This window comes from Hylaeus volcanicus, chromosome 1, assembly GCF_026283585.1.
Source record: "Hylaeus volcanicus isolate JK05 chromosome 1, UHH_iyHylVolc1.0_haploid, whole genome shotgun sequence".
In the NCBI taxonomy this organism is placed as follows: domain Eukaryota; kingdom Metazoa; phylum Arthropoda; class Insecta; order Hymenoptera; family Colletidae; genus Hylaeus; species Hylaeus volcanicus.
This window is the reverse complement of record NC_071976.1, coordinates 5202648-5227847: the sequence shown is the minus strand read 5'-3', so window position 1 is coordinate 5227847 and position 25200 is coordinate 5202648. Positions and strand designations below refer to the sequence as shown.

The window sequence follows — 25200 nt, the reverse complement described above, 5'->3', positions numbered from 1 at the left end:
CAGTGTACCACGTGTGCATACGGAAGGGTGCCTTGCTCCATATATGGTCTACGTACAAGAAAAGGGTTAATTAGTCATAATGCCACGCATGGCGCGTCCATGCACCAAGTTCGATTAAAATCGCGTTGCCAGCGTGGAGAGGTCCGCTCGGCGATGTGGCAAGAAAACCGATAAGGATCCGAGAACCCGGTGTGTGGTCCGCTGTGTGTGAATATCCGTTTAATCTGAACGCAGAGCCCCTTCTCAGCGCGAGTTCCTCGTACGGGAGGCGCCAGTTAGTTAACCGCTCACCCCGACGTACGATGGCTTAATTAAGCTACACGAGTGCCGACCATCTTTTATTGTTCTATAAATCTTCGGAAACCGTGGTCTTTTCTCTCGAGAGCCGACGACAAGGCTAGGCGACGTTGTACGAAATTCTAATTTGCTACCATTTCCGCATACTCCGGAAAGCGAACGGAGGACCGAGTTCATTTATTTTGCATTTCGGTACTCGATATAGAGGAAACGTATTCGATTAATGTGAATTCCGTTTTAATGTTCCTTATCTCTTACCATTACGTTGTGAATGCTTATGCCAATTCATATTTTTTTTTTTGTACACTAATGGAAAACCAAAGCTTAAATTAATTTATGTTTCGCGTTTTAAATGTTGTAATGTGTATTTTATTTTGTATGTTTTATATATTTCTGTACGTTTACACTTGTCATACATGCATGGATATCCACAGACATTATAGAAACACGTTGAGTAAATATAAGTTCTTATTTAATTTGAGCATTATATAAATTGAGCTTTCATAGTTAAGAAGTATGCATCCTTTATATTTATTCTAAACGAAAACAACAAAATCGAAAAATTATAGGCTTGAATAAATTCATGTTATTAATATTAATGAAAAATTTATTTGGAAACATCGAGCCTATCGTTTAATTTAGACAAATTTCTTTAATAGACAAGAGGGTATATCGAATCCTCAATTCTATCCCTTAATTCTCTATCTGCTTATCTTCGAGTGATCTTCGAGACTCCATTTACCCTGTCATCACATACAATTCCATTCAGCACTTGCGTTCGAAATATACGTATAATCATTAGATAACATTGATATGAGATGTTCAAGTTAAACAACACTTATAACTGGCGTAACTTCCACCCCTTTCCTAAACGTCAAGAAAATTGAGTTAAATATCCGATAACGACGCGCACGTATCGCATTATCCGACCTCTAATTTCTAGCGACAAGGTATACTCTGCAATTAAATCGAAAGCGTACCTACAGGAGAAAAGGTGAAGTAAGGAGAGAGGGGTGAGGTGATACGAGGCGAGCCGAACGCCGCGAGGCCTGTTTTGCATAAAAATTATAAGCCGAATTAATGTTTTCACCTCCGTAAACGCATACACGTGCTCGTATGGAACGCACTTCGTGGTCGAACGATGCGTGACTAACACAGTGGTTTATTGCACCTTAATACCGATCCTGTACCTCCCGTACTTTCTCACGCGGCGATCTCAACCCTTCCTTATAGCTCTTGAAAGAATGTGGTCATCTTACCCTACGGGAGAATGATCCTAAAGAAAACTGTAAGTTTAACTCTTTTTCTGACTACTCATGAAGTCGAACCTAAGCGTAAAATGTCTTTAAGGGCGTAGTTTGATAAAGCTTGACTGCTTTATAAGAAAATTTCAAAAGAAACATGTTACAAAGGAAAGAGAAGATTAATTAATGATTGCAAGATTTCAATAGTTCTTGGAAAATTGTATTAATAACGTTTAAGATAGGAGCACTAGTAGTAGTTGACAACGTACCAGTTGTTGGCATTATAAATTATCAATAATTAAATAATAATCAACATTTTTATGTAAATTAAAAACCAACATTTGTAAACGATCGTCATTTTTGATAGTTAACATTGCACTTGCCTTTACATGTCATTGTTGCGCGTGAATTACATTCAATTTTTACTATATAGTATTCTCAATTGCAATCCTTTTGAATTGACCACTGAGAATGAATTATCGTTATTCGATATATTTTGTTTTGATTGTTCTTTGATAATATATTACGGATATCAATTACTTAAATAAATTTATAAATAGATTTTAGTGTTTGGCCATAATTACATTTCGCGTTGTGGAAATAAACGGAATAAGTTTTTTAAAATACCTAACACTGATGATAAATGTTAATTGAAATGCAATTTCACCCCCGAGTTACGACAGTTTAAAATTTCCTGATTGATCGATTAACATGAATGAAAGATTGTCCTTGTAACCTACATAAATTCCAGATGTGTAGTGTAGTTTTTCCTGTGAGCAACATTCATTGGCGTAACAATCAGGTTTTCTGCACTGTCGCTAAATTTCCATTGGCGTACGTGTCAATGTTTTCATTTACTTCATAATTCGAGGTAAAATGTCATTTATATCTGGTACAGATGATGCGGATGATAAATTTGTTTTTTTTTTTTATACATTCCACAGAATTATTAAGCGTTTAGGAAGACTTAGAAGAAATCGAATCTACCGTACGATAGAAAATTCAAATTGAAAGTGGGAATGTAGACATTGTATTAAATTATCAACCAACAATGAACTTTTTGTTTATTAACACAAGGATTTCTCGCGTAACGTGTAATTTCTATTTTTCCATTTTTCTTCGCAGGTGGTTTGGCTGACCGCAGTCCTGTGCCCGCGGCTTGCTGCCGCCAACAACCAGACTATATCCTTCTCCTCTCGCAAGCCCAGGGAACATCCTTCGAAAGGACGCATGTCTCGCTGGTAAGCGTTTTCACAGTGTTTACAAACGCGATATTCAACTCCCTTCCCGTCGCCACGCTTCGGTGAACGTCTCGGCGACAAACGATCGACGTCGCCGATCAACAAAATTCCTCGATCCCGTTCAACCTTCACGTCGTCGCGGATTTATCGACGTGCGCGTGACATATTCCGGACCAAGTGAATTTCAATTTTCAATCAACGCCCGAGCTCGTTACATTACGTATTCTCGCCCGGCGTTAGACGGCTCATTATTTATCGGCCTCTGTCAAGCTGTCTTAATTATTATTAATGACTGGCGCGAAACGTATGACCGGCGAATACGGGACTGGACGATGATATCGTTTTACAAGCGGTTCTTTTGCGGCAAACCGCATTCTGTCGCGGTGTTCAGACGAGAGCTGCCGAGCTACCGGTACGAACGGAATGTAAGGGCTCGTTTCGACCGAGATGACCGACATTATTAGCTAGACAAAAATATTTAGTAATTAATGACCAGAGGTGGCCGACGTTATTAGCTAGACAAAAATATTTAGTAATTATTAATAGTTAAGTAACTCGCTTTTTTAGACACCCCGACATTTCGATAGCATTGCAGATAGCTTCTTCAGAGGTCAAACGATACACTGATATTGTCGTGCTATTTCAAACTAAAATTTCACCTTGCATCACAGTCACTTTTCTGCGATTGAATATAAAATAAAGACACATAATACATGTATGTATAAAACGTATTTTAAACGTATAATACAATATATCCTAAGACAATTGTCGTGGGACAGTTTTGTCAGTTTTGACAGTTTTTACTACAACACCTGTCACCTTCTTAACTTGACGCGAACGCGCAACTCGATTTACCTCTCGATCGCGGACTCCCAGTCTCCGAGCGTCAGTTTTGGATCAACCCACGATCGTCGGATTTATCTGAAGAATCCTGACGCGTCCGTTTATAGAGATTTTAACGTTTTCTCTCCGACGGGGCTCGGACTTTCCAGGACGCAGACCTTCGACGCTGATACGACCAAGCATATGACATATCGGGAGATGAACATGATTCTGCGACAGGAAGGAGGCGAGAACGGCCGTCAAGTCGATTGCTGCCCTACGGTATTGGAAATGGTGGAACCGGTCGGCGGTCGAAATATGGACGACATGTACGTCCAGCTCTATCGGGAAGGCCAGAACACCCAGAGGTTCTTTGAGTACTCCTGCAGGGAAGATGTTCTCGACAAGCCGTGCAGGTTCATCGACCGGAAGTTCAGCAACCAGTCAAAATGCGTGCAGAAGTTCTCGTACACTTACGCCATCATCGAAAATTCCGGATCGAAGGTACGAACTCGAATGCGAGCTTCAGAAAGCTTTTACAGTTATTATTGAGGTTTGTTTCGCTCGTTTGTCAGCTAAACGTGTAGAGGAGAACAAAAGCGAATATGAAAGCGAAATAACTGAATCAAATTCAATTTTGTTTGGAAGTTAGACGAATTACTTCTCCGTTGAAAAGTTTTTTTTATTAAAAATTAGGCTGAGGATCTTTATGGATTTATGACGCGAGCTAATATGATAAATACATACATGCTAAACATAATCTGTGGATATGCACTTACGCAGAACGAAATATAAAATTATTATATTAATTAACAAATTGTATTCAATGCACATTATGTATATTTTTTGTATGTTTTCCATATTATTGTACGCCATAAATGCACGAATTGATTGAACGGATCAATTCAATTTTTATTCAGATAAAGCCAACAAAATTGTTCCTTTTTATTGTTTACAATGCATATCGAGCTCGCAGCTGACAAGTACTTACATTTCCTCTTATACTTGATCGCTGTACCTATAAAATTTCATAAAAGTCGTAATACGAAAGGGGTAATTCATAATTATACTTTCATAAAATACTTATGCCCTGTGTAACAACTATATAACTGATCTTTATCTACTGCAACAACTTTAATTACTAACACTTTAATTAAAACACTGACTTTTGCAAGCGTATGAAGGAGCGTATTTCGCTCCTTGGCACTCAAAGGGTTAAGTAGCGACGAGTTTGTCTAAAAATAATAACAGATAGTACGTTTCATTGTTACTAAATGAGATGAAATAAATACAACTATCTGTCGAACAGGGTGGAAACGAGGGACACAAAAGACACCACAAGAAACACTTGACGCTCACTGGTAACACGGAGGGTGGATCGATGTGGACGTTGGACTACATCAGGGTACGAAGCGGCTGCAGCTGCGAGGTCACGCCGAAACCGAAGAAGAAGAAGAAGTGCAAGAAGTGCAAGACGAGGGACCAGGACTTATTCAACACGGAAACGTGAGATCTGTGGTTCGAGGGAATCGGGGCGGATCCTACCTCGAGACTCGTGATACCACCGAGAGTATGTTGCGTCGAACAACGATTGCAATCCGTCTACCTCGATGATCCGATTCGAATCGAAAAAGCGTCTGAAAGTGATGCAGAGACTTAGACAGATACAGCGTGTATCTGGAAGAAAGGATTCGATCGTTGGATCATGCGAGACGGAAACGTTACCAATGGGAAGGGTTCTCTTTTCAACTCGGGGGGGTTGAAATGTTGCCTCGCATCGCGGCATCTAGGAATTGCTAGTTAACGCTGAAAGTGCCTTTTTAAAAATTTCTATACTTTGTACTAATAGATCGTCGACGCGACCGTGTGCGTTACGGTAGTTTTATCATCGTATTTATTATTAACGTAGAGTTCTGAAAGTACGTTAAGTGATAGCTGTAAGATTTTAGAGTGGAGGTTCTGTACTCCGTTTATTTTTATTAAGATTAACGTTAAATCGGCGAAAAAAGATTTACCGTAGCCGAAAGAAATTTAATTAGTCGCTCGAGGCCACTGCTGTCATTTTTAATCATGGTTCAAGAGCAGAATTTTATTCGAATCATGTGTAACGAATAAAATTAACGCACAGGGTACACGCGACGTTTATTTCATTTGAAATTTCTCTACGTGCAAATCAAAGTAGTCATTTTCGAATTTTTGTTCAAGGAATAACGGATGAACAATTGTCTATCTTTCATTCGTTATTCGAAATTTTTATTTAAATAACAATATTGCCCATCTCCGCGTCAGATATCACTTCTTGTTGATTTTTCGTAAACTTGAGAAACAAAGCAGCGAGATAGTCACGTAATATGAATGAAAATCAGTGGTCTTGAGTCGACTAATTGGTATTTCTCCGACTATAGTACAACGAAGTCAGTAGAATCTCTCTAGGTAAATGCGGACAGACTGAAGAATTCGAAACGTTCGAGGAATCGAATACCATATTTTTTTAAACACGCTCTTTTCTAAATTGTCATCGGTAGGCTGCGGATCTTTATGCAAAATAAAATCGTTCGAAACGTAGCTACGAAAATTGGACCTAAATAGCCATTTATTTTTCTCTGCAAACATTATAATATAAACGTTACTTTCAATATTTTTTAGTATTATTGCGTACTGTGTGCATTTTGTATTTTCTTATACATTCAAATTTCCTACAGATGCATACAAATCTGCAGTCTAGTTATCAGCATCAGGGTATACGCGCATTAACCTCTTGTGGAACGGAATTTTTAATTTTTAATTTCTCGCAATACGAATTCGTAATTTTTTTATTTTATTTAAAATAGAGTATGTAGAATATATACTGACTCGCTTTAATATCGTGTAGTTTTTAATTCTCAAAGATATTATGGTCGTAAATAACAGTAATTGTAATATGAATGCAAATATTCGCATATCGTGTGTCAATATCCCTCAAGAGGTTAAAAGAAAGATGTATTTGGTATTATTATTTTGTATTAATGGACGTACGTCTCGATCAAGCTTGGATTTAATACTTAGGCAACGATTTCCGTTTTCGCCCGCGGCCAGTTCTTATCATACACTTCGATCTGTACATTATAGTTAGTTGTGCCTATCTATAATATACCGTAAGAGAAACGTAGTTTATTATAGTTTATAATTAATTATAGCGTAATACGTTATGTTTCATAGATCTGCGTAGGATTCGTTATAGTATCGATAACGAGGGCTAAAGAACGCTACTTAAGTTTATTTAATGAACTAAATTTTTAAGTATCTATAATCCTATTGCTATGTTAGTTCGTTTGTTTCTTTTTTTTTTCTTTTTTAAAGCACTGACTAGGACAGATAGAGAATGTAACGAGCGTGAAGCGTTGCATTAGCTAGTAGCCATGACAAATATCGATAAATCTGAGTATATGGTAGGACAAACTGTTAAAAATTGATATGACGACTTGGCGTGTAACACGAAACATGAGTTACACTGAGCGCGTTGAGTTTATTTCATTTTGCGAGGGCGTAGGTACTTTTATACGAGAGTAACTTTTATGAAATCTTACGTTAATTTAACGCATACGTTACGAATAAAAAGCTCCCACTGTTTTTACGGTTCTTTAAAATTGACTTGTTCTTTTGTACATATCAAAAAGTACAGAAATGTCAACGTAATTGTTTCGTCATTTGTGTGCGTTGTATTAATGTAATGTATAAATTGTAAGCAATAACCCGTTCGTTCAGGATTAAAAACAATACAATAATAATGTACTTAAATAAATGAGATTGCAGTAGTCAGTTGTACACAACCATAGCGTGAATCGCGAAGAAGTTATTATTACCAGTTCTCCATCATAACATATTTATGAATGTACTATAGTAAATTATACCATATGTTTAATTGTTAGGAACTTATACAATAAATATATTTTTTTTATCACTGTAATTGTCGTATTAACATTTTAACAAACGGCTTCAACTTGATAACACTCGTGTATTGTAATTACGCATCGAGCTTGCAGATTTATTTTCTGTACCGTCATGTAAACATTGTACATAAATGATACGAATACAATTGTTATAAAACGTTGCCTGTTCATTTCTACTCCCCGAATTAAACGCTGTGCAGTTTCATGACAACGCATTGTATCCAAAAAGAAATAAATTCTAAAATTATAATTACCAAATTGTTCTTGCCAATGATTTTTCTGTTTAGAAAAGACATTTAATTCGAGGAGTTCAAATTTTACAACAAAGAAGATACAAGCATAATATCAGTCAATTTCGGGTCATTTTTTCTTTAACTGTAAATGTACTATTATAAATATAAGTTTTGTAATAGTCAGTGAATATATTGACAACAATTATTCATCCGGAACTATAACAAATAAAACTTATATGTTTAAAAAAAAAATAAACGGAATTTTAAATCTTTATCATTACACTATACCACGTATTTTTTATAAAAATTCGATGTAGAATTTAAACTTGATTAAAATTTTTTTTATTATTTAGTACCCTTAGCGACATCTATAAACGAAAACTGGAAACAACATGACGAATCCCAAACTGTCAAAACATCTGTAGGTAATAACTGAAAATTTCCATTTTAATTTATCTTCGTAATAAATCTCAACTTATCTTTCGATGTCAAAAGAAAATTTGCAGAACTTTTAATCTCGAAAGAATTTGATTCGCTTTATTGCGCAATTTTTTCAATATAGGTGCAATGCAGATTATCTACAATCGATCGTATCCATAGCGTGAATATAGTATCGTAACAGCTACAGTCTAGTCTCTGAGGGCAGACGCAATTTATTTCAGAGCACATTCCAATCAGGTGCCATTCGCGTGGACACGTGTTTATAGTTCTTACGCTTGGCACCTGCCAGTGTACAGGTGAAGAAATTACTTTTACACAATGACGTTCATACTTTTTACCAGTTTACTGTAATATCGAGACGTTGAAGTCTTGATGTTTGCGCACGAAAAACGTTGATCGCAACGAGGCGGGCGAACTTATGAGAACGTTCGTGCCGCTTATTCTGACACGATAGCTTTAATTAGATGAAACGGGGCAGTACATTGAGAAATATTACAATTCATGCGTTAAAATGTCCTCTGAGGCTTCCTTGAGCGATGCGCCAAATGTCGTGTCGAGACTGCATAATTTACGCTTAAATCAAGAGGATGGTGATGAGCCTCAGCAAAATGTGAATCTTGCTGGATCTGGAGATTCATCTCCAGAACTAGTAAGGAATACTCAACCCGTGGGTAATGTTATGCTATCACGTGTCAGACGTGCGTTCAATTATGTTTGGGACGAAGACCAACCAACTTCTTCTACAGCCAGGAGTGGAGAATCTTCATTCTTAAACGGGGATAAGTAAATATTTTAATATAATATAAATAATACATTATATAGCTTTCTATCTAACTTTAGATTTAATCCTTTGGCTGTTCAATCTGTATGATGTACGGACAAATGATGCTTCTATATGCAGTGTGTATCTTTCTAATAATTATCTTCATATTAATGTTTTAGTAGGCCTCCAACAAATGCAGCAAATACTTTGCATTTGGAAGGAAGATCTCAGAATAATATTGCCTTAGAAAATACATCTACAAATAGTCAAGCAACTGTTGCGTACAATTGGCAAGGTACAAAGGCCACAATGCGTGAGAGAATTGTCTTTCTTTTTAATAATGAAATATTATCGGATGTGAGTTTCATAGTAGGAAGAGGAACTCAGAAGCAGCGTATACCTGCTCATAAACTAGTCCTATCTTCTGGGAGTGCTGTTTTTGATGCAATGTTCAATGGAACACTTGCAACAACTTCTTCAGAAATAGAAGTACCTGATGTAGAGCCTGTTGCTTTTTTGGCAGTGCTTCTCTTTTTGTATACCGATAAGATAGAGATAGATCCTGAAAGTGTAATGATGACATTGTATACAGCAAAGAAATATGCAGTGTCTGCTTTAGAGAAACACTGTGTTGATTACTTGAAGAGTAACTTAACCAGAGACAATGCTTTCTTACTTTTAACTCAAGCTCGTCTTTTTGATGAGCCTCAGTTGGCTGCAGTGTGCTTGGATACCATAGACAGATTTACTACAGAAGCATTGAATGCGGATGGATTTACAGATATTGATATTGATACACTGAAGATTGTGTTGGAGAGGGACACTCTGCGTGTCACAGAACTCAAAATATTTCAAGCAGTTCTGAGGTACATGAATGTATTTGCTTAACACGTTGAGCGCAGTGCCGATTCTACTGGTTTTGACCGCTTGGCGATTGCTAAGATGCAGAGTATAAATAGAAAGAAGATAACGCACATACTTCGAGAATGATTTATTTTTCATTCGATTTTTCTAAACAAAAAACTAACTGTCGGTCCTGTGGGATCCATGGGATCGGTGCCGTGCTCAACGTGTTAATTGCCTGAGTACTATGTATTCGTATACATATATATACTTGCTATTCTAAACAGATGGTCAGAGGCAGAATGTAGTAGACATCAGTTGCCAGTCACCCCAGAAAATCAGCGTTTAGTCTTGGGAACTGCTTTTTCATTAGTTCGTTTTCCTTTAATGTCAAAAGAAGAATTTACTGCTGGTCCAGCACAATCTGGACTTCTGAATTATTCAGAGGTTAGTAGTATGACTACGTAACTTCATATATTTTTTTTATATATTTTATAGAAAAGGAAGTTCTTTTAGGTTCTCTCCTTGTTTTCATATTTTATATTGAATCCAAAACCAGTGGTTGGATTTCAAACAATGCCTCGCTGTTGTATGACTGGCAAGGAACAAACTGTATGCAGGTTTCAGCATACTAAGAGTAGATGGGGTTATAATGGAACAAGCGATCGTATAAGGTAAGTTTCACTGTTATTACTGTTCAGACCATATGGGAGAGGATCCTGGTGGCCTTCAAATAATAAATGACAATTCTATAACAAATCTGATCTTCCATTTGCTTTTTAGATTTAGCGTCGACAGACGTATATTTCTTATTGGTTATGGAGTTTATGGTAGCATGCAAGGTCCAGCAATATACGAAGTATTAATAGAATTGATACATACTGCTTCTGGAAAAATAATTGCTACAAATTCAACAAGTTTTAGCTGTGATGGTTCAAAGTACACTTATCGCTTAATGTTCAAAGAATTAGCAGAAATCCTACCAAATACGATTTATACTGCATCAGCAACATTTAAGGTCTGTATAAAGTTATTTTAAAGTTTGCTCTATTTTGAATATTAATATTGCATCATTATTATTTTAGGGACCTTATTCTCATTATGGAACTAAGGGTTTAAAAACAGTCATGGTGGATAGTGATACAGGAAATGGAAAGGTTAAGTTTGAATTCAGTATGGAAGCTGGAGATAATAATGGAACTTCTACAGATGAAGGACAAATTCCTGAGCTTATATTTTACACTTAATAACTCATGTACATAATAACGACATTCCCTTCATCAGCTTCATTGTCTTTCAAAATTTATTATATTAAATTGAATTCTGTAAAAAAGTTTTATATGTCGCTTTCTTTGTCAATTATATATAATACTTTATCATTACTAAGTGCTTTAAACTGAATGAACCGTAAGCATATTAACTGGTCTTTCAAGCTCTGTTCATGTTGCAACTAATAAGATGGATGTTTTATATTTTATATTTAATTGAGAGTATTGAGATTGAAATTCGTAAATCACAAAAGGGCCTTATTGGGAGAAGAGACTGAATCATGCCACTGATGTTAAACGAAGGTTAAAGTGAATTACTTATTTTTCAATTAATTATCTTAATGGTTAATTTCTTCAAAATTAAGTAAAACTTTTCTTCTGCTAAAGCTTACGATAAACAACAACTGAGTAAGGGTTTTAACAGTAAGATAAGTTTTAAACAATTTTGACGAAGTTCGCCATACATCGAGCAAGTTACAAATATCAATATCTATGACTGAAGACAATCTATTTTTCTATCTCTGCAAGCAATTACATGAGTGGTAAATTTACACATAATTGCGTGAGTCTCGTGTAAAAAATGATGGACTCTCATTATTATTTTTTGTAAACTCTATTCATTTAATGCTTTTTCTTGGAAAGTAAAATGAAGTAATATGAAATTGAAATTCATGCTCAAAATTATTAACACAACATAAAATAACAATATGATAAATTTTGAAGCTTATTAAATATTTTCAGTGGGAGTGAAGAATAAATACTTCTATACATTGTGACAAATTTTTGTTACTTTTTTAAAAAAAATTATACGTTTGTCTGTATACATATAGTAATTAAATGAAAGCAGTATATCGTTATCTTTTTAGTATTACTTAAATCTGTAAGACGAATGTAATACTACGAAAGTTTAACGTATCTTTTCGTTACAATGTTAAATATACCAAATTCTTCAAGTCTGTTATTCTATGTACTGATTAACTGCGCAAACTAGTCAAACATAACTCATCTACATTTGCACAATAAAAGAAATGTGTATCAACGCGATATTTTTATTGATAGTGTGCAATTATTATTTATATTTTAATTCTGTAATATCACAAGAAGATGCACACGTAAATATTAGGAAACTAAATAAACTATTTGTTCAATCAAAAATTTATTTGTTAGGTATCATTTCCTTTTGTTTTTTAGACCTAAATATTTCCATCTTTGCATATTATTTTTTAATTTTATTTATCATTCCATTCCGCGACAAATTCTTTCTGATAAGAAATAAACGTATATGTTTGTGAATCTAATTAGAAATAAAATTTACAATTTATTTTAAATGCTATCTAGCTATTTAATCGGATTATAGTATCGCTTAGTACGTACGTGTTTATTGATGTAGAATGTAATGTTGAAAATAAACATTGAAATTCAATAAATGATAAGATTAAAATCAATAATTTTTAAATCGTACAATATTTTATTACTATCACGTATGATTTAATTTATCAGGCGATATATTTGCAGGAGGTAAAATATATAATTAAAATCCTTGTGGGATAATAAGGAATACAGAAAATAATAGAACATTTTTGTGTTTCTTTGAAAAAAAAGAAAAAGCAAATTCTAAGGAACCCTACACGAGTTCATCAATTTTCTTTCATACCTATTTTTATGCATTGTTTTAGTATATAAACAGTTTATGTTTAATAACATATACCTATTCAATTTGAATGAACATTCGCCAAAAGATAAATGCATTTAAAATAGAAATAATTTTAAACTGTATTCCGAAAATATGAATTTAAATTTACCTTGGAGGTCTGTCACTAATTTTCCTGTATTAGGGGAGTTTGTGGGAAAATGGAGTTTGAGAAACACTGATTTATAAAATTAACATGGCTGCATTAGCCTTCGTCTGATACGCGCAAGCCTGTCACTGTCATAGCTGGTCATAGCGTCTCCCTACAGCTCATACAAGTCATACAGTTATGGTTCTAAAAGAAGGATAGTAAGTGATTATTTAGCAGTGTCGGTTGATACTTTTACCGAGTTATTCTAAAATTTGGTACCAGCTGTTTCGAGTGTTTATTCGACATGAAATCGTGGTTAACGTTCGATTTTTATTGAAATATTAAGTGCATATGACAATACAGTTTAAAGTATCGGTGCTTAATTGGTGATTTATTGCTACGAATCATAACCTAAAACTTGTTCAATATATGTGATGAATGTACGAACGGCTAGGAAGTGGAGTATCGTAACAGAAAGATTACAGTTATTTGTTCGTTACTTTTAATACAAGAAGAGAGCATTCAAGTGGTGCAAAACATGCGTGTGTTGACGTTATGAAAGAAAAAGTATTTGACAAGGTTGTATATATTTTGTCTCCATGACTAAAGGAAAATTAAGGGGCTCAGACTCCAATAATAAGGTACATTAGTGAAATAATTATGTATCGTTTGTAAATACTCTCCAAGCTAATGCACTTCTTCTAACAAACAGTTAACAGCTTCTAATGCAACTTTTAAAAATGGAGAAACATACACGTCAGAGTTTGAAATTAATGAAATACCACCTAGTGCCCGCACATTGCTTACAAAGGGTTACATACAAGATGAAATCAATTCTTACTCAGGTATGTTCTTAGAATTTGGAATATTTTACCATGTTTGTACATGCAGTTTAGTTTTTGTTGTATCATTGTTTACCTAGTAAGTTATAAATACCCTCAGGTGCCACTGTATCAACACGTGGGCGTTTCATGACAGATCAAGAAAAGTTACAGTATCCTAATGAACGTTCTCTGTACCTATACATACAAGGCCATTCAAAACACAATATAGATTGTATGTTACTTTTCTTTTAATTCACTCAGCTCTGATAATAAGGTCTTTAGAATTATTTAGTTTCTCCTATTTTCAGTGGCTATACAAAAGATTAATGAGATTATTAAAACAGAACATCAGAGTTCTTTAAATAGGCCAAGTAGATTTACTAATGCACCACCACCACTTATGAGTTTACATTCTGGAGTTACATCTGTGGTATGATATATGTTTACATTGTATATACTTAAAAATGTATTTGTAATATACATTATTAACTAAGTTATCATTGTATGGATAATTTTAACAGGAAAAGATATGTGTTGGAATAGAAAATGCTCCAGAGGGGTTTGATTTACGAGGTAGAATTATAGGTGCAGGAGGAGCAAATTTATTGTATATTAGGGGAGAAACTGGTGCAAATGTAACTTTAAGGGGTAGAGGATCACAATTCATTCATCCAGCTTCAGGAACTGAATCTCCAGAGCCACTACATTTGTATATAGAGTAAGATTACTAGCACACTTCTTTCTGAATGATAATTTTAATTATGTAATAACAAAACGCATTATATACTTTCTTTATATAGGCATCCAAAACCGGAAGCATTACAAAATGCAAAACAGTTAGCAATTAATTTAATTCAAACAATGCAGTCTGAATTACAATTATACATACAGCAACAACCACCCCCAGTACAATCACAGCAAGTTATAGAACAATCGCAAATACAACAAAGTATGAATTTAAATTCTACTTACTAAACTTTAAATGTGATTACACATTTTGACCACTATTGTTTTCATTTTTTATAGCACAATTTCAAACCATGAACATTGGTACTTTGGGACAACCTAATGTTGTTACTATACAACATCAAGGTAGAGCACATACACTAATAGTTCATGGCTATTTGAATTTATTTCTGTAACTGTTGCAAACCATTTGTATCTGACAGATATCATACAACATCCGCAAAGTAGTGTAGTGACATTGCCAGCAACAATTCTCACTGCTACGGTAGCTGGTGCACCAGGATCTGGCATAACAGTTCCTCCACCTGGAGTACACATTCCTCCTCATTCTGGGCCATTAGTACCGCCGCCGCAAGCTCAGGTAATATTAAAATATTAAAAGTATGGTAATTATATACTTTATTAATAAACTCAACATATGTATGATATAATTTATTGTTGTATTTTGTGTAAAGGAAATACAAACATTCATGCAACCTCCACCAGTTGGACAAGTGCAATTAATTGGTCCTCCATCGACAGTAAGTCAAGTACAGTATCAAATTCATCCTGGACAGCCACTACAAATTCAAGGACTTCAACCTGGATCACAGTCATCGCCACAGCCTGTAGCGCAAATGTATGTTATGAGTCAGCCACCTCCACAGAGTCCAGCTCAACAAAATTTTATTACGAGCAGCAGTGCACCAGTTAGCGGCGCAGTTTCTTATGTCTACACGCAACCAAATATACAAAGGCCTTCCACACCACCGCAAGGAATAATCGAAACTGTCAATGTGAATTTACAACAACCGCCTCCGACAGCTCCAATTAATATAACTCAACAACCTCCTCCACCATTATTGCATCTTCATTTTCCGCCGCCAAACTTCCCTCCAAATCAACCACCACCTCCTGTACCACAGACTTATCAAATACAGTATCAGCAAGTGCAAGCGCCAGTGTCACAATCGCAAACACAGTTTGTGTTACAACCTGGAGACCATATTGTCCCACCACAATTACAGCAAAATCATGAACAATCTCAGGCTGTCGCTCAACATATGTTACCTCCACAGTTTGAAGGTCATACTCCTCAATTCCACCTACAAGTACCTCCTCCATCTACACAAACTTTCTTAGTCCCTAATGCTCAATCGCCCCAACATCATCTTCCTCCTGGAGCTGAAATTCAGCAACAACAAGAAGGGCCAATGGATCAAGGATCCCAGCCTCAGCCAGTTCCACCGCCGCAAATTGTGCCACCACCATCGGCTGGTCAAATGCCAAATTCTATGAATGTTCTTACAAGTATTCCACCACCGACGCAAGCACCACCTCCACAAAATGCTCCATGGTTATATCAAACACAACAACCTCAACAAATGATGCAATCTCAAGGTCAACTGCAGGTGATATCACGATGTTCGTTCATTTTCGGTTAACAAGATCTACGTTAATAAGAACGCAAGGTATTAATTTAACAGGTTCAGATGCCACCAGGGAATATTCCTCTGCACAATGTACCACCACCACAAGTTCAAGCGCAGATACAGTATCATGCTCAACATATGCAATATCAAAATGGTCATATGCCGCCGCAAGTGCATTATACAGTTCAACCACCGCATCAGCAATTTGATCAAAAGCCCGATTCTCCCGAACAGAAATCGCATGGTGTAAAGAGAAGGTTTTCCGATGTTGAAGCAAACTCGGTAGGTTATCGAAGTTTTATGCGGTATTCGAAGAAGATACAGTAAGTCCTCGAGTTACACCGATTTTTAGATACGTGGTTGTGGTCCCACTTATGCTTTTGTATATATTTTGTATGTGTGTGTATGTAGTATCGCGCTTCCCAACCCAACAATACAGATTCAAATACGAATAGGAATGACAGACTGATATTATCAGACTGTTAAGACTGATATTTGATTGGATTGGTCGAGTAAGTAAAGGTATCGTCTGTGGATCCGAGAATCGTGGGCTCGAATCTCCGTGCCATACTTTTCGTACGGACTCTTACATATGGTGTTTCCGACGGGATAGGAGGTTACATCATGTTACACGAAGCCGTCGGACAAGTGAAGATGATCAACGAGCGATGCCGTGTTGTAACTATATTATAGTGTGTTAACGGTGAGAGTGACAGGAGTGTGGGGACGTCGAGAGGAAGGGGATACACTCCAAATGGATAACCGAGAAGTTGAACATTTGCAAAAGTTGCGTTAGTTGAAAAGTTATGGTGAAGTGATAAGTTGATCATGCATCAAATCAATAAGTTGTACAGTTGGATTAATGAAGAGTGGTGTCGGAGAGTGCCGATGGTTTTTGAAGACATACGAGGACAAATGTCGCTAACGGGATGATCGAATGTAGTATCGCGCCTCCCAATCCAAGAATATGGAGTAAAATATGAACGCAAGTGGTAGAATGTGGTATTAATCGTGTAGGTGAAGAGATCGGTTGTGGATCCGAGGATCGTGAAATTTGTGTGCTCGAGTATTTGTGCTTTATTTTTCGTACGGATTCCTATGTGTATTAGGAGTACTTGTGGATCTATTTAGTTTTAATTCACTTATGTAATGAAAATTATCTATTGAATGTATTGTACTGAGAAAAAAAATCAGTTCTGATAGAAATGTATCGTATACATGTTGTTTATGCGGAAAGCTTTAGAAGCTTAGAACGAATTAACCGTGTAAGTCAAGGACTTACTGTATTTATTGTTATGTAAAGTATTGAGAATTAAAATTTATTTTTTCATATAAATAACAGGAAGCACCCCCATATCAGTGTGGACCACTACCCGCTCAGCGTCATGGAACCGGGTAAGTGAAATATACAATCATCGTTTTAATTTAATTCTATAATTTAAATTTAATATAACTAATCATTTATATATGTAACATAGGCTTGAGTACTTTTAAAATAACATTATTTGAAATACTGTTCCAAATAACATACATGATTTCATGGTTATTTCATTCCTGAAATAAAATTACATTACCTTATTTCATGAAGTAACTTTGAAAGTAATAATTCTGTATTTGAAATAATGATATCATGAATTATCCTTGGAAATAATCGACATGTTTCGAAATGCTTCAATATATCGAAAACGTTGAAGTCATACGGGTTTAAAGAAAAATGTGCCTAGTATAATATTCTGTGATATTTTGCATGCTCAATACCTATCATATGTATATTTTCTATTATCAAATGCATGGTGCGGTATTTATTTATACAAATAACAAATATACTGAATATTCAACAGGTTCCCATATAAGCTTTGATAACACACTATGTTTGATAAAAGTAAAAGGAAATTGTTATGTACCATTAAAGAATATTACTATCTATTTGCAAATAAATATTTATTCGTTTCGTAAATGTCTCGTTATTTAAAAGGTTATTTTTAATTGATACTTGTTCGGAAACCTGTTGTTGCAAACAGTGAAATAACTTCACTCATTCGATCAAAACAAAACATTTCGGTTATTTCCAAATAACATTGCGAGAAGTACAAAACTGAAACATTATTTTAAATAAAATTGCTTAGGTTTGCTGTGATAAGCGATTTTCTTGCTATATATAATAGAATAAAAATTCATAGCGCGAATAAAGCAGGTTTAAAGAATTTTAATTACTTAATCGATATATTATATTAAAAGTATAAAAAATACAAGTTTATCTCTAATAGTGAAGTTGAGTTACTTTACTTAGTTAAATTTAAAATTAAAAAACATGTGCAATTTTAACAACTTTGGGGATATATATATATATTTTTTATTTCCTTATTGCTTCCAATTATTTAGTTCATTAGTGCAATTACCACTGCAATCTTCCGTAATTTTTAAAAGCTGCTTTATAGATAATTGTTTAGATATAAAAATCGTACGTTAAATGCAGCCAATTTATTCTATATTATAATGTGCTTAAATACGTGCACTGCAATACATTAAATTTCTTTCAGAAACCTGCTTTGATCAAGATGTACCAAAGTCAGTATGTTCGAAGGAAACGCATTCGAATTTTTAAAGATTTAATAACGTTTAGATTGTTTTTTATTCATACCATTGTTATAAAAATAAAAAATATTTAGTAATATAGAGTAAGGAACATTGATTTACTATTTTACTCGTAATGGATCGTGAGGTCGATATAATTATATATCGAAGTAATCAAGATGTTTGAAGTAAATCATTGTGAATATAATCAGTTTTTCCACAGAATATTATGTTGTGCAATGAACTTATGTATTTATATGATTTCCTTGAAATACATTTGTTTTTGTGAATACAAGGAAAGAAATCATATGCTTTTAATTCTCTTCCGCTATCAGTACTGTTATTACATTGGAGATTGTATATAATACATACTTTTTATTACTAGTTATAAGTTCTCAGCTAAAACAATAAGATAGAAAAGATATTATTTGAAAATATTATTGCTATCTTACAGATTACATGTAAAACAATTGGATATACTTCTAATATTATAATATTCTGTGTTATTAAGTTATCATACGAATAAGTACATTTTACATAAAGTTTAGTATCATTAACTATGACCTGGGGTATACCAGGTACTTTTAACATTTCAGAAGTATCCATGGCTGTGCATCAGGTGATGTTTGCTTAAGTTTTGAAATGTTTATCTATAACGATCGAATGTGAGTTAATAATTTAAAACTGAATTGTTTAAGCAGAGAAGGTGATCGACAGCAGCAGGTCTTACATGGTCCATCACCAACAGCTGCAGGCCTACCTCATGGAGATCGAAACAAGCTGCTAATGCCACCTCCACATACAGGTCTGTAACTAAGAGTATTCAAAATGAAAGAGTGCTGGATATCTTTTGAAAATTAATACAATATATTATCTTGTAACTATTATTATTAAATTGGTTCGATTAGAAGTGTACATCTTTTATGTAAATATTTTAACTCGGCAATGTATAAGAACGTTTATTAATCATTGTTCTGTTTATAATTCAGTAATATAATCGCATTTTCATTTCAGACTGGTATCTAGCATTGTTTCTCAATACTCTTAGCTTGTAGTATATTACTTATTGTAAATATATATTTTTGCTAAATAGTACGAATTCCTCTTTCTTACTCTTAATTGATACACGTCTTGTTGTTAGCAATCTGCTTTTTTCGTGTACTCACTCAAACACGTCGCAGATGGGCCTCAGGAACACCTACAAGATTGACGATACTACAAAGTAGATTGCTTTCTATTTAACCTTATTTATTATTATTTAGAATTAACAAAACTTTCGCTGTATTATACTTATAAAATTACGATAGTTAACTTGACCGTCTTAATTTCAATGCTTTTCGAAAATATGTTTTCCATTAAAATCTTTGTGTTTTCAGATCTCTGTACAACAAAGTGATTTTACATTTCAGTGATTACTTTTAACCAGTATTAATTATAATTATTATCGTTAATATTATGTTATAATGTATTATATGTTTGAACATGAGTATTTTAATTTTAATGAATTGAAATGTCAAGGTCCTATAGTTCGTGGATCTGACTTCTGAAGCCGACCATGTGGACAAGTGAAATAACAGAGCACATTATCATCCTAATATTAATATTAATTAATTTCTACTCTATAAATTATTCCATCTATCATAGTTCTTGTCATCTGTAGAAAATTTACAGAAATTTGTTAGGTCTTGCCGAACAGTTACATACAATTGATTCTATCGTTTATTTTAATTTTACAGTGAATTCATTAATGATCTTTTGGATGCTTTCAATCAGAAATCTGGATCTTCAGGATGAAAATAAATGTAACATGAATTTTATTTTACAGATCGTAGGTCAGCTAAATAATATAAAACACATAAGCTAGATCGGAAAGGATAAGGATGATACCATAATCGATGCTGCAAACATATTTATTATCTGTTTTCAGCTGCATATAGTGATTGTAATCAATATTTTTTTGTTAGCGTTAGAAATGTTCAATGGCGTGAAATATTGTTATCCTGCTATGCCACTCTATAATTGTATGGAGTAGAATAATTTGAACTCTATTCGAAAAATTCAAGTTACACGGTGACGTTCAGAGAAGAAAAGTATAAGTAGCAGTCGATTAAGACGATAGATTTCCGAATAAATGTACGTAGTATTTTAATCGGAATCAAACAAAAACTTTTGTCTTTATACAGAAGGAAAATGCTATCGCGATATCATATCTTTTCTTTTACCAATTACTTATGCATAGAAACAGAAAACTGACGTCTGTGACCAAATTTCTTCAAGTTGATAATTGATATTACAATATTTCATTGCATTACTCGCCATATTTAATACTCTGGTGCACTTAATATATAGCTATACAATATCTTTTTATACATTTCTTTTCATATCTTGAATTTCCATTATTTAGGTGAAAAACGAAGCTTGGACCAAAAATCGGCTGGCATAAGTTCAGGTATACTTAACATTTGTTACAGTATAACCGTTTTTTTTCTGTTTCCTATGAACTGCAGACGATTTTTGTTACGCGAATATGTTTTTGTGGTAGTAAATGAGCCGAATCCAATAGGAGATTCGATGAACATTCATCCTGGAGGTGGTCCGTCTTTACCTCCTCCGCTTCCACCGCAAGCACCATGGCAGACTCATCATGTCAGAGCGCCATGGGGTAGGCCACCGCCAATGCCAAGAGACGCAGATCACCAAGGAGTGTGTCCTGTGCTACCTCCGACAAATATGCCACCACCTCAAATTAGACCCAGAGGTATTCACAGTGAACAATGACAGCGTTTATGATTGTTTAGATGTACACAATCTGTAAATATAATCGAAACGATTCTGACTTGAACTTCGCATTGATTTTAATGCAGCATACATTCTTGTTCTTAATAAGCATTCGAGAAGGCTTCAAAAATTATGCACCTAGGCTGGTGGGGTCAGTGTCTGTTCATTAATTAATATATATATGATTTTCACCAGAGATAATTTTTAATTCATTTGAAACTGTTTTTGTGTGTGTTTTTTTTTTTTTTAACTTTCACGCATCATCTGAAATTTGGTGTAATATAATGACCAAATGTTTCCGTGATTATTCATTCAGGACACGTTGAAGGCAATCGTTCGCCCGTTCAAAATGCAATATTGGAGCATCCGTTGAATGTCGAGTATAATCAAATGCCACCGTATACGACAAAACCTCCCCCTTACAATTCACACCCATTGATGCAATCCATTTGCAATCCACCGCCACCACCACCGCCACATCATCAACAGCGACCGCAGCATCCTCAAACAATGCAGCATTATCAGGTGCCAATTTCTCAAACATACCAGCCACCGACTTCCTGTCCACCGTGGATGAATTAAACATACGCGATGTTCGTATCAAGTTCTTACGCTAGTACCTTAAAGATGACTGATGCAGTCCGTCCGATTACACACTGTTTAATTAAACTCTCTACGCCACGAGCGTTATTCGTCCCGAAAGACGCGATAAACGTTGTATCGGATGTCATTGCATCGCGTTATCTTCATTGAATTGTTCCTTGCGATAGTTAATTATAATTTAATTATTCATTGCGAACGTGTGGCTGGGAAATGCTGTTCTGTAAAAATGTGTATATGTTAAAAATTATTTATAGTTAAGGTCTGTAAGGCTTTAGGTTAGCGTACGATAGCAATGAATATATATATATAAATATCGTTTTACGAACAAATACGAATAACTCCGATATCGTCGATCTAATTGTGTATGTAATATCGAATCGTGCGAATCATTATTTGCAACGAAAGACTACTAACTATGCGGTGCGATGCGGGTGCATGTAGTTAGAATGAAGTTATTCTAATTAGTTCCAAGAAATGCTTTTTAGTATTCACGCACACAGACACACGCGAGGATTTAGGTGATATAATTTTTTGTATCGACAGAACATAATTAGTCGTACTTAGCCCGTATCGTTTTGCCGTCGGCATAATTCACGGTACGATTTATTGTAATGTTGGGCAAAATGTTATCTATTATTGTGATTGTCGAGTAATGAAACACGATTAACTGTGAATAATTACAAATTATTGATTCATGATTGCAGATTATAAATGCAGTTCATAATTAACGATTAATCACCTCCAGCTTTGGTCCATTCATAGACAATTTACATACGGTGTACGCGAATGAATCGTTGCCGACGGTTATACGAAGCGTTATCGAAATTTCGGAGTTTCTTTTGCGCGAGAATTTACTATAATTCTATGTGAATTACTCAGCGAGAGACGCATAATTAATTAATCACTGTTTTAGTTCAGTATCTGTGATTTCACGGTTGAGTAAATAGGTGTAATAATTACATCACGTCTTCATGTGCGTCTTCATCAAGTAATTCGCGATGCAGTATATTTCAGCGTCAAGTTTTGTTCTACTGAATTTTGACTGATATACGAAATCTTTCAACTTGGGTTAAGTTATCATTTTTTATGATTTAATTATAGAAACATATTTTCCGATGGAACACCATCTTTGAATAAATTAATTTAATCGTAAGAAATTGTGTTTCGGTATTATTCTTCGTCTCTTTACTTCACGCACATTTCAAATTTATTTCTAGTAACGTCAATGAGTTTTTTTTTGTCCTTTTCTTCTTTTATGCGATCGGAAAATGAAATTATGGATCGAAGAATGTGATAGTACGTTTCAAAGTGTTGGTTGGTCAATTTTCCCTTAGAATATAAGATATTACAGGGTAGAGTCTAAGAAGTGATGGGACTGAGGTACTTAAACTTAAAAAATATCCTTAGTTTCATATGTTCTAACACCTTGCTAAATTATTCGAAGGACTCATCTATTTTCACATTTCTGAAACGTTCAAAGGACCATTTGTTCTTCATACTAAATTATGAGAATAGGTGGAGTCTATATTATTACTAAAATATTTTCAGGAACTTTTCATTCTAGAAGCGCTGCAGCGTTATTTGATTCTAAATCAATAACGTTGGATGTGTCACGTAATGGTCAGGCATTACATAAATCGAATTAAATGGTATCATTCCATTAAGCGTTCAGTCTATTTTATACCTTGTCCGCGTTTACATGCCAATCAAATTAAAACCTGTTACAGTAGAATTATTCGAAACATGATATATATTAAATTAACAAATAATCTAATACAAATCTTACTTAAAAGGGTCATTATTGTATCTGTGATTAATGTTCTATTAAGTATTAAAGTCTAAGAAACGTCATATTTTATTTGCCTTCAATTTAAAAATTCAAGGGGTGTGACTGTATATAAATCCAACATATCCGACCGAAGTATATCTTACGAGCAAACGAAAAGTTGCGTTTGAATTTTAATAACAGTAAGTATACATGTCTATTTTTATTTATGAATGAAGCAAAATATTTATATATATTTTATTAATTATAATTCAAATACAAAAATATTTTAAAGAAAAAGACTCCTTGCGCCAATAACCTTCAGCATAGTGTCTTAATACTATTTAATAATAAGTACATTTTTCTTGTTAGCTATTTTTAAAAATTCCTGACTACTTGATTTTCGTATAAAGCTGTTTTATTGCGAACCAAAAATTCTATCAATTTTCTTCTCTATCAATCATTTACCTCTTTTTTTCTTAACACTTTTGTCTAATTGCAATAAAAAAAATCTGATACGACCGGTTCGAATATCGTGGAGCAACTCGTATAAATATATTTCATTACAAAATGTTCCGTCGAAATGCTTTTTTACAGAGGATTATTTCTAATATAGTTTCCGACGATTACCAAAGCTGTTTCGCTAAATGCTCGTTCGTTATTATCGATCTCAGCTGAACAGATGTCGTTAAAACGGCTGTGTTTTTACTACCAATCGACCATAGTTCTAATTAAAGTTGTTAAGCGTTCCAGCATGGTACGCGCGGTGATCGAATATTGACCTAGGTTTTCATGCCGAACGAAATTCTGTTTAATACAAATCCGATGAAGCCGTACAGGGGTTGAATTGTCCGTCGTTATATGGGTGGAAAGGTGTGCGGTTAAGGGTGCAATGGAATCGAGTGCCATAAAACGGCGCCGTTACACTGTCTAATTAGAAGACCGTGCCATTCTGCGGCAGCAATACGATTCCTCGAAAAATATTAGTCGCGACGTTGATTAACCAACGATTAAATCATTTTAGAATTTCGATTGTTTCTTATATTGGTGTCTTCGGGGTTGGTATAGCCGTTGGAAGGGAACAAAAAAAACGTGGGGTCGTAAGATCAGTCATAAGTTGAACTTTGCAACATAAACAGACCGCGAGTAGTAAACTGAAACCTTTTTAGAAAAACATGGAACTAGACTTTTCTTTCAGGATCGTACGATATCGGTATCGGAGAATTCTTAATTCAGTGACTTTATTCTTTAGTTCTCAGTTAGAATAATAAGATAGAAAAGAAATGCATTCGGATTTTTAAACATTTAACAACCTTTAGATCGTCTAATTCTTAATTCAGTGACTTTATTCTTTAGTTCTCAGTTAGAATAATAAGATAGAAAAGAAATGCATTCGGATTTTTAAACATTAAACAA

The 25200-nt window shown here is 34.5% G+C and overlaps 3 protein-coding genes across 7 annotated transcripts in view; all 3 read left to right on the top strand.

Moving 5' to 3' along the window:
- Window positions 1-7981, top strand: part of LOC128876357 (uncharacterized) — a 125643-nt gene extending 117662 nt beyond the window's left edge. Inside the window, exons 4-6 of the mRNA XM_054122669.1 lie at window positions 2667-2782; window positions 3775-4108; window positions 4914-7981. Coding sequence (XP_053978644.1) covers window positions 2667-2782; window positions 3775-4108; window positions 4914-5114 — 651 coding nt within the window. The 3' untranslated portion in view covers window positions 5115-7981. The remainder of the gene's footprint in view (window positions 1-2666; window positions 2783-3774; window positions 4109-4913) is intronic.
- Window positions 7982-8399: 418 nt separating this feature from the next.
- On the top strand, window positions 8400-11195 carry LOC128884780 (BTB/POZ domain-containing protein 1-like). 2 transcript variants are annotated; one of them, XM_054114679.1, is made up of 6 exons: window positions 8400-8990; window positions 9153-9836; window positions 10101-10260; window positions 10330-10487; window positions 10597-10831; window positions 10899-11195. In XM_054114679.1, the coding sequence occupies exons 1-6, from the start codon at window positions 8719-8721 to the stop codon at window positions 11058-11060; spliced, it is 1671 nt and encodes a 556-aa protein (XP_053970654.1). In that variant the 5' UTR covers window positions 8400-8718; the 3' UTR covers window positions 11061-11195. The 2 variants fall into 2 exon arrangements, with proteins under 2 accessions (XP_053970654.1, XP_053994750.1); XM_054138775.1 differs by having other exon boundaries at window positions 8401-8990; window positions 9150-9836.
- Window positions 11196-12965: 1770 nt separating this feature from the next.
- Window positions 12966-23870, top strand: LOC128875925 (uncharacterized). Of its 4 annotated transcripts, none has more exons than XM_054121965.1 (16): window positions 12966-13503; window positions 13575-13707; window positions 13805-13918; window positions 13995-14116; window positions 14208-14404; window positions 14487-14635; window positions 14713-14778; window positions 14856-15013; window positions 15108-16043; window positions 16119-16346; window positions 17407-17459; window positions 19340-19443; window positions 21043-21087; window positions 21202-21396; window positions 21526-21567; window positions 21733-23870. In XM_054121965.1, the coding sequence occupies exons 1-16, from the start codon at window positions 13462-13464 to the stop codon at window positions 21996-21998; spliced, it is 2850 nt and encodes a 949-aa protein (XP_053977940.1). In that variant the 5' UTR covers window positions 12966-13461; the 3' UTR covers window positions 21999-23870. The 4 variants fall into 4 exon arrangements, with proteins under 4 accessions (XP_053977940.1, XP_053977956.1, XP_053977932.1 ...); XM_054121957.1 differs by having other exon boundaries at window positions 12972-13503; window positions 21181-21396; XM_054121981.1 differs by lacking the exon at window positions 14713-14778 and having other exon boundaries at window positions 12970-13503; window positions 21181-21396.
- The last annotated feature ends 1330 nt before the right edge of the window (window positions 23871-25200 follow it).

What these genes read in the sequence shown, in the direction of transcription:
- LOC128884780 (XM_054138775.1), top strand. Translation starts at nt 8,719, where the DNA reads ATGTCCTCTGAGGCTTCCTTGAGCGATGCGCCAAATGTCGTGTCGAGA. An exon ending in TCATTCTTAAACGGGGATAA is followed by an intron (nt 8,991 to 9,149) that starts GTAAATATTTTA and finishes TTAATGTTTTAG; the next exon opens with TAGGCCTCCAACAAATGCAG. An exon ending in GGAACAAGCGATCGTATAAG is followed by an intron (nt 10,488 to 10,596) that starts GTAAGTTTCACT and finishes TTTGCTTTTTAG; the next exon opens with ATTTAGCGTCGACAGACGTA.
- LOC128875925 (XM_054121957.1), top strand. Translation starts at nt 13,462, where the DNA reads ATGACTAAAGGAAAATTAAGGGGCTCAGACTCCAATAATAAG. An exon ending in GCTCAGCGTCATGGAACCGG is followed by an intron (nt 17,460 to 19,339) that starts GTAAGTGAAATA and finishes TTGTTTAAGCAG; the next exon opens with AGAAGGTGATCGACAGCAGC. An exon ending in ACCTCAAATTAGACCCAGAG is followed by an intron (nt 21,397 to 21,525) that starts GTATTCACAGTG and finishes GTTCTTAATAAG; the next exon opens with CATTCGAGAAGGCTTCAAAA.